The 19,735-nt window shown below is 30.3% G+C and overlaps 1 protein-coding gene across 5 annotated transcripts; it reads right to left on the minus strand.

The window, feature by feature from the left end:
- Positions 1 to 2,288: 2,288 nt before the first annotated feature.
- On the minus strand, positions 2,289 to 19,365 carry LOC106666883 (putative phosphatidate phosphatase). Of its 5 annotated transcripts, none has more exons than XM_014394397.2 (7): positions 19,128 to 19,364; positions 15,387 to 15,538; positions 15,018 to 15,325; positions 14,708 to 14,765; positions 14,454 to 14,630; positions 10,035 to 10,183; positions 2,289 to 2,396 (listed from the first exon to the last, which is right to left on the minus strand). In XM_014394397.2, the coding sequence occupies exons 1-7, from the start codon at positions 19,189 to 19,191 to the stop codon at positions 2,336 to 2,338; spliced, it is 969 nt and encodes a 322-aa protein (XP_014249883.1). In that variant the 5' UTR covers positions 19,192 to 19,364; the 3' UTR covers positions 2,289 to 2,335. The 5 variants fall into 5 exon arrangements, with proteins under 5 accessions (XP_014249883.1, XP_014249884.1, XP_014249882.1 ...); XM_014394398.2 differs by lacking the exon at positions 2,289 to 2,396 and adding an exon at positions 4,295 to 4,308; XM_014394396.2 differs by lacking the exon at positions 2,289 to 2,396 and adding an exon at positions 4,730 to 6,100.
- Positions 19,366 to 19,735: the final 370 nt, after the last annotated feature.

The raw sequence follows: 19,735 nt of genomic DNA on the forward strand, positions 1-19,735 counted from the left end.
GTAAGGAAGCACGACCGCTGTTATTTCCTACAGTCGCCAACTCACAAAAAGTTCCACTTTTTTGCCTTTAAATACCACAATTTACAATTAAAAGGGAAATAAAAAAGAGTATTTATTGTTATTTTTTCACATTATTCATCCTTTAATTTTGCATATTTGTACCGGATTACAATCGTTTAGACCAGTGTTTCCCAACGTGGGAGGGGGAGTCAATTTTGACAATAACTCGTTTAGATTTTTAAGCAACTTTGTGCCAATTCTCATTCGTCATTTAGTTAAAAAATCATCTATTATAGGTAGCTTCTGTTCTCCATAAAATAGCTGAATTTATTTGTCGGACCTCGGGTTATTCCGACACTCAAGCATTTTGTACTATTTTTCAATATCCCGTAATAATTACTGTAGGTATCTTATTTTCACGGCGTTTCAAGTAAGGCTTATCGTCATCCCTGCAGTAATTTAACGAATTAAGTTAAAATCGTTAAAATCTTTGTAGTCTCGCTTTTTCATAATTCAGTATATTTTATTAACGTGCCAAATGAATGAATGAGTGTGTGTGTGTGTGTGTGAATGTATTATGCGAAGGCAAGAAGGAACACTTCATTGTTACCTAAATTTAAAAAATACAAAAATCTTTTGACTAAAGTAAGGAAAACACTAAACATAACCATTTTTAACAAATGGTGTTGCTTCTGAACAAGATTTGGGAGTTGATTAGATCAGCAACTAATGACAAACCTAATGAGGAATGTGTGGTGATTAGTGACCGTTAACATATACCAAAACCTAATAAGGAAATTTTAATGAAATTATTTTCTGATTCTGATGGCGATTTTAAAATCGCAAATGAATTTAATAAATTTTTTTCATGTATTGGTAGGAATATTAAAGAGGAAAATCAAAATAGTGCATTTGAAATCTCAATTTTTATCATAATTGGTACTGTTTGAAAGAATAAACTTGTTCGGAACTTGAACCCCTTTTTAAATGCTTGAAAAACGATAATACTTTTCATGATCTTTTTAAATAATTTTGTTCTTAAAAAGATTTCTAAATTTATAATTCCAACTTTGGTACACATTTTTAATTTAGCTTATTCATTTGATCAACATCCATCTGCTTTTAAAAAATCCCTATTATTACAATTATTTAAATCTAGTTCAAAACTAGAGGTTATTAACTATATGCCTACCTCATTAACTTTAACCATATCCAAAATTGAGAGAGGGAGAGAGAGAGAGTCTAAAACCAAAAAAACCCCTCCTCCCTTCACTAACAAAAAATTAAATGTTAGATCAGTTTACGTATGTTGTACTTCTTGAACTGACACAACTTGAAACTGTGTACAGCTGTAGATTTATTTTTGATATCTTCTTTGTCTACAAACTGATAGATAACTTACTGATTGTCCTGATCTCCTTTCCACTTTTAACTTTCACATACCTTCTTGTCACACCCGACAGCAGTTTACTTTCTTTAAACAGACACATTATTTTAATTACATTAAGTACTCCTGCATGCCTGAACTAATGGACAGCATGGCAGTGTCGGTGCTCAGATCAACAGAGAAGCACTTGCTTATCAGGAGCATGGTGTCGATAGATGACCATTAGAGTATCTGAATAAATGGACAGGGATTATACTCACCCTACTAGGACTTGGTCATACTAGTACGCACAGACACTTTTAGATCAAAGTATATGAACCCAGCATGTTGAGAAAAAATACTTAACATGTCTCACTTAATAAAGGGTGTCATTTCTTGGCTCCATGTAGTCTGTGAGTAGGAATGCCACCCAGCATGAAAATTGTGCTTGAGCATGGCAAGTATTTAGGCCTGTTCTCTTTTTTGAAGGTAACTGTTTTACTTCATTATAATTATTTGGTAGATATTGATTTGTTTTTCCTTTTTTTGCATATTGAAAGGGAATGTATATATTAGAGTGAATGTGTCTGAGAGAGGCAAAGATAGTATATTGAGTACCCCATCAACCTTCAATTATATTAGTTATTACAGATTGTTTATAAAACCTTCTCTTTGAAAATAATATACTTTTTATTTTTAAACTTTTTTTTAATGCAGTTTTGCCAGTCTTTTCAGTTTCTATTAGTAACTACCTGCTATAGATAACAGGACTCAACACTGCAGTACAGAAGTGTGAAATGTAAATTTTTAAAAACTTTCAAATTATAATGCACAATAATAATGTAAATAAAATTTAACAAATGTAATATAACAATTATACATTACATTTGACAAATCTTTTATTTCAATTTTACATTTAACATGTTTTTTTTAAACATTTATGTTTTATAATTGGCTTTCCTGTTCCTTCTAGATCAAGTTTTTCATTCTGTTTGCGAACAAAATTTCTTTCGCATTCCAACTCCATAATCTGAAATTCAAACAAATCATATTTTATTAATATTATAGTAAAAAAATAAGAAATGCAAGAGGATAGTTGAAGAAGTTATACACTTTTTGGATTTCCCCCAAGTTGTTGTATTTAAAATGAGACAGAATATGAGAGATTTATATTTGTTTATTACAGCAGATTCATAATAAACTGTATGGAATTTTTAACATATTTTATTTTATTTTTTGATGTAGTAACATTAATTTTGTTCATAAAACTAATTTTAAAATACAAAAACAAAAATCTAATATTTATAGAAAAGATCATTTTCTTAATAATTAACTAAGCAGCTTTTTTCGTTGTTTCAATAATGTTTAATTATTTCGCTTTGACCTGTTTAAACAGAAACATTAGTTTTATGTTACATTAGTGTCAAACATGGTAGATAATTGTATGGTTAAATAAAACTTATGTTTTTCACTATATAAGTTTTGTCCTATGTTCACAAATTGATTTTCATATATTAAATATTTTACAGATTTATTATATATTCACTGAACATTAATAAATATGGTGTGAGCATACAACAGTATGCCAAATGTTTATACTAAAAGTTTACAAAAATCTAATACAAGGGGATAAACCATACTGGTGGCATATTATTAACAGAAGAAGACGCTTTATTATATACTATACCCTATGGTTTTTCTTATTTATTTTTTATAGTTGTTTAGTTTTAATTGATCGTGGTTCAAACAAATCTTCAACATTTGTAATATTGAGAGAAGATTGGTAATGCATATGGAAAGAAATCATAAATATATTTATCATAAACTAAAGAAGAAATGGGTTTATCATTAATTTGAAAAAAACTAGCTATAGTTATTTTAAAATTTCTAGCGCTTTTTTATTTAATTATAATATTATTATAAATTTAATATTTATAATTAGATTACAATGCTGGGACATAGGTGTTGTTCTAAGTACTGTAGTCAGCACTATCTCCCACCCGAGAGAGATTATTAATTGTCTTTATTTTGAAAACAGAATATTTCTAGTCTAGATTCCACTGAATGAACATCAGTGTAGGCTAAGTTTCAGTATAACTCTTAAAATAAAGTTTTTAAAAACTTAACAAGAAGTTATATAATTTATATTAACAATATCATTACTAGTAATACAATTTATGAAGAGAAATGTTTTTAAATTATCAGGTATTGTAGACGAGTTAATGTTAAATGTGATTCTAAGGCAACATCAGTCATAAATACGAATCTACAGGACATTTCTAACACTACATACCTGAAAACTACGGTTAATATACTAAGTGACCAGAAAAATTCATGCCGTTTTTCTTTTGTTATTGTTTTAATACTGTTAATAAAATAAAAAAAACTTAAGTTCATTGTAAATTATGAAATAAGTTTCTTTTTCATGGCTTTATTGCATAATTGGTGTGTGCTTGTAAAACTTCAACTCCATTCATTGATGAAACAGTGAATGCACTGCTCAATAGTGGTTCAGAGTATGCTTTTGGGAATGTGGGGATTAGAGGTGCACCAAGTCTGGTTCGTCTGTCTTGAATTGAAGCTATCAAACTTGATTGGATGGACATGGAGCTTGACCATTCGCTCTAGCTTACATCGACTTGGGAAGACTTAAAAGCAGAAGAAATGGGTTCTTCATAAATTGACGATAACAACCTTCACCGTTTAAACATTTACCTTTCCCTTGCTTTCACGGCGGCACAAAGTAGACTATTTTAGACCAGGTTGTCACATGTGATGAAAAATGGATCCTGTACAGTAACAAGAGGTTGTACCATTAGCTGTCACCAAATGACCCTGTCCCATTGACATGAAAACCAATTCACCAATAAAAAGTGATTGTGTTTGGTGGAATATGCTGCACTGCACAAATGCCAACCGCAAAGAGTATCTCTTACCCATGCCTAGAAACAGAAAAGGTGTAATTTTTCATAAGGACACCTATGATTTTTCGCTTTTTCTTGGCAAACGACAATCATATGCGCAATTGTTCGATAATTGCCAACAGCCAGAAAATGAGCTGAATTTATATTTTAAGTCCCAGGATCCAAACTTTTGTAATTTTAATGTAATTTATTTGAATGTATAACTGGGTAAGTAACTCATTGGAAGAAGGTTATAGATGGCAATTGAGATTATTTCCCTGAATAAATTATTAAACCGTCTAAACCTGCACAAACTTTTCTGGTTACCTGTTAGTCTAAAAATATTTTAAATCACTCATTATCAGTTAATAAACGCTACTGTGGCAATGAAACTTGATGCAAAACGTATATGTTAGGTACTGAACTCGAATATTGAGCTAATACAGATTACAGACAGACCTAACACATAAAAAACCATTTTATTGGTCAAGAGTATTTATAAGCTCTATTTAAGAGCACTTAATATAAACCCTTCATTTTTACAAAGACTATTCTACAGTTATAATAATAATTCGTGTAGTTGGAAGAAGGCTAAATTTTTGTACATATTATATTTTAATAAGTAACAAAAAAATAATAATGATATAAAATTGGAAAATAAAGTAAAAAGTAATGTTTTTAATATTTACCCAAATTATTTCTCTACCATTAAACTAATTCTAACATCTTTACAAATATTACAAAATTGTAAAGTTTTTATTTTTAGCAAAAGGTATTAAAAGTTAACATATTTCACAGAAATTTAATCAACATAATTATTTAAACTGAAATTGATTTATAAATTAAAACTAATATGAAAATCTAATCAAATAAGTTGTATTTTGGCCAAAATCAAATAACATTAAAAAATTTATTCCTGGCAGATTAATTACGCATTTGGTAAGAAGGGGATCATATTCAAGAAGATAATATTATTAATACTTTTGTACATTCTGGCATTTACAATCTAAGGGAAAATAAACCACGAGGACTGCCCTTGTGCTTTTCATATTGTTAATTAGTATACAAACCCATAAATTAGACAAAACTATAAAAATATTACAACCTTTTCTATAGACTACATTTTTGACACTTTGTCTCGACAAATTTGAAAATTAACTCTTTTAAAACATCTGAACATACCAACAATTCATGATCTACATATTTCTCTTCTTCACATGACAATACTCAAGTCTATCTTAATAACTTTGAACATTAAAAAATAATTAAAGCCATTATTCATGGTAGAACTTAATTTTCACTCAACAATTTTAAAAAATTAAACTAAATTAACGAATATCAATTATTACAATTTAATGCTAACTAAATTGTCTATAAACTCAGCACACATAGTTTCTATTCTAATCATTCGTCTAATCTTTTTTAATTAATTCAAAATTAGCATAATTTTACTAAATTAATAACTAAAAATCTTACAAGAACGTACAGATATAACAATAAACCTTTACCAAAAATAAATTAAATTGTTCAGAGTGGAAATTTCTGTCAAACTTAAAATGTCTTTTTTACTTTTACTGGTACTAACCGACCATACAACTACCAGGTTCTGTTCAACTAAAAACAAATATTTAACTTATTTTTCTTACAAAGAAAAATTAATTTCATGCATTAATATGTAACACTACTTAATAATAATAATAAACCAACACCTACTAGATAACTAATTCTAATGCTCACTCATCTTATTTTACAGATTTGTACATTAACAATTTAACTATGCACCCATGTCATAGTAGAGTAATATTTGCTCTTTTCTGCCACCAATCGATCTCTGAAAACATACATTTCTTGTCCATAATTTTGAACTGGATTTTGTTTGGAAAAAAAAATTGCAAAATAAACTGAAAGCACATGAAAGCTTTAAAGGACACCACATTTTTAGATAATATGCTACAATAATTATACACATTAAAATATAAAAAGTTCAAATTTTACGAGTAAATGTACATTTTGTATGTACAATATTTCTCATAATAATTATTATCGTTTCATAAAAAAATTTTTACATTGTGTAAATCTAATAAATAATGTTAAACCAAGATAAAATCAAATGTTTAAATTAGATGCAACACAGTTTAGCAGAGTTGCCCTTAATTAATTATTTATTCAAAGCATGGTACAAACAATAACATAAATATAAGTTGAATTTAGCAGAAACTAGCCTTAATTATGTAGTGAGTATGAATCTAATACTTTTGAGTATTCCAACACCAAAGACAACTTAATTTGATATCAATAATTGGCATTTTATATACTTTGAAAATACCATGTAATTACTTTTTATGTTAATAAATCTGTTTGACTGTTAAACTTGGCAAAAGTTAAAACCATATATACACTTATACAGCACGTTATACAATTTTTGTTGATTCTAGGTCAAAAAATATTAGACAGATGTCCGAGCGTTCTTGCCACTAGGCCCAATCCAGTGATGGGAGCTGATACTTTTACATTGGCTATTTTTCTGGAAGAGGGAGAGGGAGAGCGAGAGCGAGAGAGAGAGAGAAAAAATTTTCTTCACTCTTTTATCATCCAAACAAATATTTTGATTTTTTCTCAAAAATCACAAAAATTATTATATGACTCCACCAATCTATGAGAAGTTTACAGGAATTTAGAAACATATAAACTGAACGTAATGGCTTAAACTTGGCCTCCATAGAAAAATTAGAACCGGATATAAAATAAAACATTCGAGTTTTTCTTAATTTTTGGCGAATCCAGCCAAAAAATGATTGCTTTTGTAGTGCTTTGAAAATTTGCATTTAAGGGTTTTAAAGGGTGCTTAAATAGAAACTTAATTTTTTTACAATAAAAATGTTTATTGGCCTACTTTACTGGAAACGGCTTTTGATTTTTGTAACTTTTAAGCTAATCTCAATTAAAGTAACCGATCGTGTTTTGGTCTGCAAGTCGGTGAACTCATGTTGAACTGACACAGGGTCTATCTCTACTCGCGAGTTTTTGAGTATTCAAATACATTTCGGCATTGCATCTTCGGTGAGGAGCTAATTTAATACAATCCTGCTTACTTTTTTCTTTCTTAGACTTCCTTGAAATAAATGCACAACAAAGGCAAAAAACTAAATTGAAAAAAGTTAAATTACTTAATTTTTTTTTCGCAGCTCCTACCCATTGGCAAGAGTACTCGGAGAAAATCTAACAATTTTTGACTTAGTGACAACCAAAAAACGTTCATTCAACCCATGTCCATGGCTTTTGTTCGTAAGTACTTTTCAACTGAAGATCAAAAACTACTGATAAATAAATAACCGCTTTAACATAAACTATTTTTAACCTTCCAACCTTAAAGAAAAGTTAATCTTTAATTACAAACTGCCGTGATGCAAAAGTAAAAACAAAGCAATACTCAATTTATTGAACTCACATAGTTAGTTTTTGTATCGTAAAGTGTGTTTGTAATTAAAATTTACAATACAACAAAGTAATTCATTTATTAATCTGTTTCACAGATTTTTTCCTATTGAGGAAATCGTCAATACACTTTTTCACTTTAAACCTTCTGCAACTTGTCAGCAACATAAAGGGTTTCTCACTTAAAAATCATAAGACAAAAATTTTCAGAATTAAGAGACAATTTTGGAATCACATTTCGCAAACTATTTAGCTATCAAATCAATACTGTTTGACGCAAGCACATTTTTACAGGCTATTAACATTTATTTTATTTTGTGTTCAGTGAAGTTTATTTTTTAGTTAAATTATTAATTAACAGAATGAAAATTTACTAAGAAATATTTGTGCGCTGCTTGATAGTCCCTGTCATCCGGGTTTTCCTGGTCTCGTTGTACGTGTCAGTCAGATACGATTTGGCATTTTGCCATTTTCTGAGGTTGCTGTCATAAATATACATTCACATTATTATTTCTACCTTGAATTAATACCCAACCCGTTGATTCAAATATAGAAAACAAATTTGAAAGGTTAATTGCGACCAGCCTCCACCGTGGAAAGAGTATTTATACATTATGCATCCAAAAATAAGCAATTTCCATGAAAAATGTAAACAGAAATTTAAAGTCTTGAAGAATTTGTTTTTAATTTATTTTGTGACTTAATTTTCAAGACACATTTTTTACTAGGAAGTTAAATTGAGTTTCTTCTAGTCTGTGGAGTGATGAACCAGTTGGGTATTATTTTGATTTGCCTATACTCACTGTTTCAGACTATCACACAGAAGTGATGTATTATTTTTATTCATTTAAAAATTGGTGAAAACAAACCCACTGATAATGGTGAAAGGCGGAAATATGCCTGATAGGCCAAAATGATTGGAAAAAGCCAATGGACCAAGCTAATGATCTGTTTTGTTTTATTACAGTTTACTCATTTTCTGATTCCTGGAGTCCATAAGAAAAACAACTTTTTTTCAAATTATCTAGTTTCATGAATTCAGACTTATGTTTGTTTCATTTCCACCACCAGTGTGTGAGAAAGAACAAAGGGAAAGACAATGCACAGAAGATGTCAAAAGAAATAATGAAGACTGAATCACAACGACCAGGTCAACCAATAAAAAACTTCACAAATTTAATGTGTCAAGTTTAAATTGATTTTCTAAAAATAAAAATAAATAAATAATAACAATAATTAATTAATTAATCCAAAATAAAAATATTAATGACAATGATAAGATGCCACAGTTTGTTATGAATAATTTTTAAATGAGATACACTTTATGTAACTTTTTACATAACATTTAGCTGGCAGATAATGGCCAATTGTAAAATAAATAGAGAAAATTAAAAAAATGCAAATAACAAACACATGCACAAGCAATTACAAGATGCTCGTTACCATTCATAGTATCATTACATACATAAAGCAAAGTAATTACATAATGTTAATGTCTTTAATTATGATATTTAATTTCAATAAATGGGAGCACACATTATTAAGAACAAAACAAGAATAAATAATACAATAAGTTGTTAATAAGTTGTTAATAACTTATACAGGTAAACCCCTTAAAACAAAAATAAAATAATATAAAAATAAAATAGCAATTAAAGAATACCATAATTGCATATGTTGCCAAATAAACCACAAATAAAGTTGAAATTATAAATTTAAAATGTTTANTTTTTTTTAATAAATAAATTTTTTTAAATAGAATAGGTAACCTTCTTCCATCTTGGCCATGTGGCTTGTTGATGCAAAATGGTCATAAATATTTTAAAAGAAACTATATATAATGAAAGACTTTTTTTAAGATACTGATGATGGGCGTAAATTACAAAGACATTCAAATAAATGTTTAAATAAGTAATGAATTTAATTTAAAAAAAAAAGCAACATGGAATTTTTTTAAACAAATTTTTATACTTTGAAGAAGCTAACATCAAAATGATATAGAGTTTACCCTTATTTGTTCTTTTGAATGATCGTATTTATACATGGAATGTCCACAGTGAAAAAAATTATTACCTACAAACATTTAAATTAAAATTAATTTGTATTTATTATTAAATACAAATAAATTAGTATCATAAATAGCAGTCTTAGGTGTTTACAACATTTATAGCAAACAAAATGCACATGGGGATTAATATGAATATTATCGTTAAAAACCTTTTTTTTTTTAACTTCTTATAAGCAAAATGATTGTCGTAAATTGCTGTCAAAATATGATATAGAAAAACCCATTCACCATCATGGAAAGCAATATAAAAGGATATTTTTACAATTCGACTGGTGCTGCATGTACACCATCCTGGATTGTAAGATCTTGTTTTTCTACCATTGCTTGGTTAGAAGCAGATGATACCGCTCCACTCTGGTGAAAATTAAATGGAGTCTTATGCTTATCAAATAACTGTGATACATAAAGAACCTGTAAAATAAAAGAAAATGCATTATAATAATATATAATTGAGGTATTTAACATTTACAAAAACTTTTAATTAATTATACCATCAATTATGACTGCTAAATGAAAATAAGGATTTACAAAAAAAATGCAATCATTTTTCTTCTAGGTGTAACCACATATTTTTATTGTAAACAGTTTGGAAATGAGATGTAAAATTAACTGCTAATATTTACTGTTTAAAGTTTTTGAGTGGTTGAATATAAAATTCTTGACTTTGTTACATCTAAAGAATAGAAAGATTAAAGAAAGGAGGAAAACAAAACCTGGACAATTAGCATTACTGTAAGGATGAAAATGTACGAAGCTAGAGTAGGAATTAGGTTTTTTCCAATAAATTTGAAAATTAACAAGCTTTACTAAATTCATATTTTACTCTTCTTACCCTCACTGTTTTGGTCTGTCTAACGCGTTTCAGCTTTTTGCCTCTTCAGAGCTGGGTTGTTATGTTTTGTCTTAATGTCGAAATTGGTGAACAGGTCGAAATATACCTGACAGGTCAAATTGATCAGAAACAACCAACAAACCAAACTAAATCAGATGAAATCTATTTTTAGTTGAACATACATATGTTCTTAGGCAGGATAGATTTTTTTTCTTCAAAGAACTTTATTGTAATTAATTATTACATTTTAGTTGCTAATAACAATGTCTTATTTATTAAATGGGCACAGCCCTAATTAACATGAAAAATGATGTGGGGGTTTTGTCCACCGACAGAGCGCACTTAAATATTTAAATTTATAACAATAAGAGAATAGAAAAACAAATATACAAGTGTTAGTCAATAAATAATATATTTAAATTACTTTTTTACACAAAAAATTAATACTAACACGGAAGATATGTATTTATTACTTAGGATTTTTCTTTTCAAGCACCTATTTGGTCGATCTGGCAGCGGATTTGCTGTGATGTCAGGCATAGGGGGTTAGGGTGAATGGCCATGGCTCTTTTCAACCCAGTGTAGGCTTCTACAGCGACATCGTTTACTAGTGATATATTTAGATCATTATGCATGGTGAAGTTTTTCATATACCATGGTGCATTAGTTATGAGCCTCAATACTCTATTTTTTAGAGTTTGTACTCTTTTAACCTGTGTTGCTAGCTGAAGCCCACATCTCACAGTCATACATCCATATTGGCTTTATTACTGACTATATATTCTAAGTTTAAATTGAGAGGAAGCTTAGACCTCAGGTTTAAAAGAAAGTGCTGCTGAATAATACAGTTTCAAACTCTTTGCACTATTTGGTTGATGTGTTCAGCTCACATTAGCTTTCCATCTATGTGCAAGCCCAGGTATTTCACCGTGCTTTCTTGCTGCAGTATTTCACCTTGTAGATCTATCGCTTTGAAATCAATGCTTCTCTTATACGTAAAGCAAACTAGCTTAGACTTTATGGTATTTAGCTTTACCCTACAATTTCCACACTAGTTGACAATTTCTCGAGCAATGTATGTAGTCTTCTCACCACTACATCTGATTTGCCGACTGTCAGCGCTGCCACATCATCAGCAAAGTGGGCCAGTCACAATAGAGGGGGGTGTGGGTAATCTGCTGTGTAGAGTATGAAGAGCAATGAGCCCCACACGCTACCTTGTGGAACTCCGGCATTAATAGGCTTCTTAGGAGATACCAACTCATTACATCTCACACAAAACGACCGGTTGCTCAGATAAGATGATTCAGGCGATAGTAGGTGTCTAGAATAGCAATATAAAAGTGCTGTGCCCTGAAACCAAACTGTGTGTTGCAGATGCTGATGCTGTCACCTAGTAGGATACGTAGCTTTGGGAGTAAGAGACATTCTTGAAAAATAGAGGTATGATTACAGGCCTGTAACTGCTAGGATCGTTTCTTAATTTGCTTAAGTTTATGGATCGTAATGATAATGGCATGTTTCCAGGACGTTGAAAAGTAACCCATATATAGGATGGCAACGTAGATTTGTGTCAGAAACACAAGTGCTTTCCTATTCATGTTTATCGAATGTGGTTGCACTATTTTGTCATGTCCAGTTGGTTTTTTAGTTGGAGAGCGAGCTATTGCATTTCTGACCTCCCCTGGGGAGAAAAAAGTGTTTAATGGAGATAGTTGCAGAGGTTCTCTATTTCACCACTAGTTCACTATTGCACCAGTATATTTGCAAATAGTTTGCATTTTTCCGTACTGGAGGAGACAAATGGGTTGCCAGCATTAAATGGAGGTATATCCTTATACTCTTTTGTTAGGAACCTCGCTTTTCACCAAAGTGAGCCACTTTGTGTATCTAGGTGGATAACTCCTGGTTGATTTGTTTCACACCTTCTGTAGAGCACTCTTCAGATCTTTTTTGCTCTGTTGTATACCTGTTTGCGATATGGATAACTCGTGTGATTCCAATGTTTTTATGCCCTTTTTTTAATTTCATGTAGCTGTTTTATGTGTTCTGGGAACACCTTTTATAATTTTGATTTTAGTAGTGATCAGGTCTGGAGCTTGCACTGGCTGCTATTTGGATGTTTCATGTGAGAGAAGCAATGGCACGGTCAACCTCTTATAGTGTCATCAGAGGGATATTCAAGTCTGTGAGCTCTTCTAACCTTTCAAAAGAACAGTTCCCAGTTGAATGAAGCTAGGTTTGAGGTATACTTTAAAGCAGCTGTCCCACTAATTTCAAGAATACAGGTTTGATGATATTGCTCATATACAACTCCAGGTTTACTGCAGAGATGTGCAATTGTGTTTCCAATAAATATATCAAGTATGTCTGGTGTCATGTTAGGCTATTCTGGTAAATATGTTGGGTATATAGGCTCGAGTCGGAAGCGAATGACCTCAAGTGGAGTCCTATACCATGACAATTTATAAGATTTGATTCCCACATGGAGTGCTTACTATTGAAGTCTCCTACCATTAAGAAGGCCAAACCCATTTCGTGTATCACTCAGAGAAAGTCCAAAGGTGTCACTGTGTTAGTAAGGGAAAAATAAAATGAACCAATTTGATAATGTTTATTGTTAGTGGATTTTTTTTTTTTTTTTTTTTTTTTTTAATGAGCCATTTCACGTCATTGATTTCATGTTACCAGGGAGAGTGCATGGTTTGAGTTAGATCAGGTTGGACTGGGCTAGGTTAGGCTAGGATTATGTTACGGGTTCGGTAGTTGTATTAAACTAGATTACTAACTATTATGAATAGTTAGGTTGGATTAGGTTAGATTAGGAATGGTTACATTGTGTTAGGCTAGATTAGTAATGGTTATGTCAGGTTAGGTTAGATTAGGAATGGTTAGGGTAGTTTAGGATTGGATTAGATTAGATATGACTATGTTAGGTTAGATTAGGAATGGTTAGGATAGTGTAGGATTAGATTATATTAGGAATGGTTGGGTTAGGTTACATTAGGAATCGTTAAATTAGTTTTGGGTTGGGTTAGATTATGAATGGTTAGGTTAGGGTTGGGTTACGTTAGCTTATGAATGGTAGGGTTAGTGTAGGGTAGGGTTAAGTTAGATTAGGGGAGGTTGGATTGGGGTTGTGTTAGATTAGATTACGATTGGTTATGTTAGACCAGATTATGAATAGTTAGGTTCGGATTGGGTTAGGCTAGGTAAGAAATTGTTAGGTTGGCTGGGGTAAATTAGATAAGGAATGGTTAGGTTGTGTTGGATTACGAATGGTGGGGTTAGAGTAGGATTAAGCTAGATTATGATTAGTTAGGTTAGATTAGGAATGGTTAGGTTAGGGTTGGATTAGGTTAAATTAGGGATGATTATGATAGTGTTGGATTAGGTTAAATTAGGGATGGTTAGGTTAGGGCTATTTGTAATAATTATGTTTAGGTTAGGGTTGAGTTGTGTTATATTAAAAATGGATAGGTTATCTTAGATTACGAATGGTTAAGTTAGAGATGGGTTAGGCTAGATTGTGAATAGTTAGGGTTCTTGATCTAACAGGTTAGGTTAGATTAGGAATGGTTAGGCTAGCGCTGGGTTGGGATAGATTAGAAATAGTAAGGTTAGGTTAGGGTTGGATGATATTATGAATAGTTACGTTAGAGTTGAGTGGTATTACATTAGGAATTATTAGGTTGTATATCCATGATTCAATGATTTTCCGTGAAGGATTTTCTTTAATGTTTGTTTGCCCTTTTGTGATCATACGCACGTTTTATTCTAAATTAATCACATTTATATTGAATTTAAATATAATAGTCACAACTATGATTAGAAGCGTGATCAACTTACTGTTAGAAATGAAACTGTTGTTCCAATAAACAGTCCAACGAGAACATCACTCCAATGATGTTTATAATCAGATACTCTCGAAAGGGCAGTACACCATGCCATAATTACACAGCACAATTGAAAGAAGCGTTTCAGTAAAAATGATCCCTGCCATTGGAATCGAACTTGCAAATATAACTAATTGCATACAGAAAAAAAATATATATATAAAATAAAGTACATGAGATTTTATTCATATGAATTTAAATATTTACCGCTAAATAAACCATTGTAAAAGCAGCAAATGATGAATGGCCTGAAGGAAATGAAAGTCTACAACAATAATAAAATTGTGAAGTTGAAATTTTACAAAATCTAAAGAATTATATTTGATCTGATTGTTAGTTCTTTGTACATCAAATATAAACATTACTTTTCTCTATCTAAAAATTATAAACAACTAGAAATGGTTAGTATTAAAAATAATATGTTGATCAAATCAATACATATGAGAATGAACAATTACATTTTTGGACTTTATTTTTAATTAAATAAAAACAAAAATTATCCATAGACTTCAGTTACCTTGAATCTTTTAAATACGAAGTGTTATCTTTACTCGTGCAAATGAATTCTGTTATGTACTTCTGTTTGTACATAGCAGCATTACAATCAATATCGGGCTTGCAAATATCGAAAAAATGTGGCCTGAGCCTTCCAATTGTGTATTTCGCAACATCTGTCACTAATACATTACATAAAGCTCCAAAACAGAATACGCCAACTGTTTTGTAACTATTTATCACCCATACGGGAATTCTTTTCCCAAATATAAAAGTGGGAGACCAAGCATTCTTTCTTCTATGCACAAGTAGCACTTCCAACAAAATCATCTAGAGGAAAAGCAAACGTGTACATTTTATTTAAAATGTTATTAATCAAAAAATAACTTACCACAATAATTGGAAGACCAAGTCCAATAAAGTATAATACAACAGTCGATACTGTTGATTGCTTAAACGGATACCTAATGCTCATATCATCACAAAAGAATCCTCTTTGATAAGGTTGGGCAAATAGATGAAGATATAAACTAGGTACACCAACTGAAAATAATATATTTTGATTCAAAATGAGCAGCATGCATATCATTATGTTCAAAATTTCAAATAAACATAATCTACACTAAATTCACTAATTTCATGGTCCACTTGATCAATTAATACATTACAATTAATTAAGGCTTTTCATCTCAACTAAAAACCTTAATTAATTGTAATAATCTACACTATCTAACAATATCTAGTATGTGTTTATTCTCATATATTTTAAGTGTTTATTATTTATTCAAAACCAATTTCATGAGTATTCTTAATTAGATGTTCTATTATTGTAAACAAATTTAGTAAAATCCACATTGTCAACAGCAAAAAAGGATTTTAGACCTTGCACTAGTAATTTCACTCATGTAAAAAGGTGGTCAAAATTATCAGTAAAAAAAAAAATTTACACCAATTTCCGTGAAAGTCGGTATCTAAGGGTTTTATAACACTAGAATCATAACAATGAGATCAAATCCAAGTTTTGACCATCTTCCGATCTTCTTTCATGCAGAATGTTTGTTAAAAAATGAAAAAAAAAAAACAACAGTATTTTGTTTATTTATCTTTTTAAATCAAACCAAACTAGAATATTCTGCGTTGCAGAACATTTTTGTTTTATGTTAACCAACAATGAAATTAATCCACCATTAATAATTTAATCTCCATAATATATCCATTAATATATTTTTAATCTCTAAATAACAATTTAAGCTCCTTTAAATGCGACTAAAATGAGGTATTGCAAAAAGCTGCATTAACCCGATTAAGTTGATTTATTAAAAATTCCCTTAAGTGAATTTATAATTAACATGTTTTTGGAAAAGTGGGGCTATTTATGAAATTACCTACTCTCATTTGTCAACAAAGACTCCTTAAGTTTGTTAACAAGCAAAGGTCAGAAGTTATTTTGACATTGATTAGTGCATTTCAGTAATATTACATAAACATAACAGTGAAAAAATATTCATGTGGAATTCTTCCCAGAGAAGAAAATTCAGGTCTATATAACTATTTTACTATAGTTGACTTGATTAGTTATTTATTTACCTTTAAATTTGTGACATAGCTTAATTTAATATTTATAATTTTAATTACAATATTTTAATTTTTACCATTTGCTTTTTACCCTTCATTAATTCATCATTCTAAATTTATTATAACCGATTGATCTGAAAAACTCTCCACCATATTCTCAACAAAATTGAAACTCATTAATTTTGAAACAGGAGGGACTAAATATAGTTCTGGTTAAATGAATTTATTTATTTATATTGTATAAATTAAAATATTAATGTGTAATATTTAGTGACCGTTAAGTAACGATTATTAAGAGATTGTGAGATGTGGTCTGGTGTGATGTAGGTTTAGAAAAACATTTTTCTTATTACGCCAACGTTTTGATCTTTACTTCAGGGACTTGGATTTATAAAAATTGTTTAAATTATACAATGATGTAAACAGTACAGAAATTTTAGGTTTAATCAAAGTGTTTGTACTCACTCAAAGTGTGTTTTCTGTGTAGATGTGTCACTATTGTGGGTTGTGTCAAGAGTGTTATTGAGATATTAATCTCTTTGTTTATATACGCTTGATTTTGGAGGAATAGGGATAGAAAAAATAAATCTCAGCCCCGAAGATGATCTCAATAAAAATCGAAATGGCATGATATAGAAAATGGTTTTCTAAACCTACACCAAACCAGATCGCATCTCATGATTTCTTAATAAAATATTTTTTTTTTTAAAGAGAGTGAGTGAGTGAGTGAGTGAGTGAGTGAGTGAGAGAGAGAGAGAGAGAGAGAGAGAGAGAGAGAGNTCTTCAACGTTTCGGATTTATTTGAATCCTTCCTCAGTGAGTTAACGCAGTGGTTAAAACAGTGGTCGTCAGTCATTAATATTTTGTAACAGTTTATTTAAAAAAAAAAAAAAAGAACCAGTGTAATGACCTATTATCGTTACCTTCGTGAAGGAAAAATCATAAGTTAAACTGTTGTGATTTGTAAAAGTAAATATTTATTTAATGAAATAGAAATTTAATATACAGAATTTACATACGTGTAATATATTATGCTTTATAGAAACCATCTCTTATTTACATGTATTGTTCATATAAAAACTAAGACCATTTTTTGAGAATTTTATGAAACCAGCCCTTTACAGTTATGCGAATCAGAAACTCCACGAAGTTCGAGGAGTACAAATATCTGTACAAACCACTCGGAAAAGGGTAACTCGTTATTGAGAGATTAAAGAAATATTATTTTTTATCAGTGTTGGTTAACAGAAAACAAAAATGTTCTACAACACAGAATATTATAGTTTGTTATGATTTAAAAAGACAAATAAACAAAATACTCCTTCAAACAAAAATTTATATTTAGGGGTACCTAGAGGTAGTAAAACCAGATTTCATATTAGTTGCACAGAAAAAAAATTATGACCTAGTTTACGAGAAAAATATTTGGTTTTTAGACATTTTTTGGTTATTGATAAAATTTGATAGCTTTTACTATATTTTTATTGTAATCTACATATGCTGGCGCATAACTGATATGTGCAAATAGAACAGGGAAATAAAAATATTAAAAAATGGAAAATTTCAACTTTCAAATTTTTTTGGCGAAACCAGGGCCTTATTCTTCATAAGAAGTGGTGGATATGTGTCTGATATTTTGAGTGTACAATCACCAAAAAAAATTGGTTCAAATCTGTGACCCACCAACTTGGTCGTCCTCATTTTAGTAAACTTATCAAATCACATGACTTAAAATGTTAACTTAACCATTAGGTTACAATAAACAGATTATAATTCCAGAATCTTTGCCAGGATTCAAACCCGAAAAAACTAGCGTGGTTAATAAAGAGACATAAATCACTCGGCCACCATGGTCCTCTGGTGGAGCGTCTTCAGCGATCATGTCAGCGAATGTTGGCACAATAAAGAAAATGTTTTTTCTAACCTTCAACTCACCAAAAGGCAACATCTCATGATCTTTAAATTATGAATTTAGTCTTTAATTTGGTCACCCAAACAAGTCCATCACCTCGTGGACTACACGGAAAAAGCTAATAAGCTTCTTAAAGTTAATAATTTAGCACTCCTGTAAGAGGTGTGTTAAAAAACATCTACAAAACGGGGCAATTTAAACTTTTTTTAAATTATGCTATTCTCCATAATAATAAAAAAGTCCTTTTTATAAAATACAAAAAAGAAGATTTCTTTGATAGGAGTTTCCACTCTGCTTATCATCGGAAGAGGATAAACTAAAGCCAACTAAAATTATTAGCGAAAGATGTCTGTCTGCAATTAGAAAAATAAAAACCGGAACTTTTTAGCAAATACATTTTGTACATGTATAAAATTTTATAGTTCGAAATATTCTTTGAATTACTCTTTTGAAAATTCTAATTGAATTTGAAAGTTTATTATTATGTAATTTTGTTTTAAAGTCTATGTTTTTTTATACTGTATGGTTGTGAAGTGACTGTTTCCATAAAATGTTACAAGGGAAAAAGTTCAACTTATAAAACACTCCAACTTCCCATAATAAAAAAAAATAAATAAACAAATCTTTTTTGTTTCATAAACGTACCAGCGACTAGGCAAAGGAAGTCGATCGACACTCTAGTCAAAATCTTTTTCGTCTCGGAATCCATTTCAATATTGTGTTTTTGAATACTGTTTTAAGTCTTGTCGAATGATTTGTCCCCTGTGTGAGACATTAGGCTAAAATACACATGATCACCCTCCTCTGTTTATATATCTGATGACTAGACACTGAAAAATGATAAAAACCACGTAATGTCTATTAGTAGCCAAAAGGTTACAAAAAGACGCATACCGGTATACAGAATCGATATTGTGGGCTATTGTTTGAAATTAGATAAAGAGAGTATCGACATTATGCAGTACTTCTGTCATTTTTTTTATTTGCACAAAGAACCTCGACTCTTAACCGTTTGCCAGGGTTTCCTTTTTTTTAACTACGTCATTGTTATTTTTTAAAAAACAATTTCTGGATAACCACTTGTATGAAAATAGGGATTTAATTCAAATTCCAGGTCGTCTAGTACGAAGAAGAAACATAAATTAATTCAATATTGAACGAATTTGGACAATGTGCGGCATATTTTGGATGGCACCAGTTCATTTTTGTGAGCTTGAACGAACGAATAGGAAGCGGAAGAAAGAGGATACTTT

Source organism: Cimex lectularius, unplaced genomic scaffold (genome assembly GCF_000648675.2).
Source record: "Cimex lectularius strain Harlan isolate CLEC.00 unplaced genomic scaffold, Clec_2.1 scaffold115, whole genome shotgun sequence".
Taxonomy (NCBI): Eukaryota; Metazoa; Arthropoda; class Insecta; order Hemiptera; family Cimicidae; genus Cimex; species Cimex lectularius.

Coding starts and splice junctions, on each gene's coding strand:
- LOC106666883 (XM_014394395.2), bottom strand. CDS start 19,191: ATGGATTCCGAGACGAAAAAGATTTTGACTAGAGTGTCGATCGACTTC. Junction 15,539..19,127: donor CTTCCTTTGCCTAGTCGCTG/GTACGTTTATGA, acceptor TATTATTTTCAG/TTGGTGTACCTAGTTTATAT. Junction 15,326..15,386: donor TTGGTCTTCCAATTATTGTG/GTAAGTTATTTT, acceptor CTTTTCCTCTAG/ATGATTTTGTTGGAAGTGCT.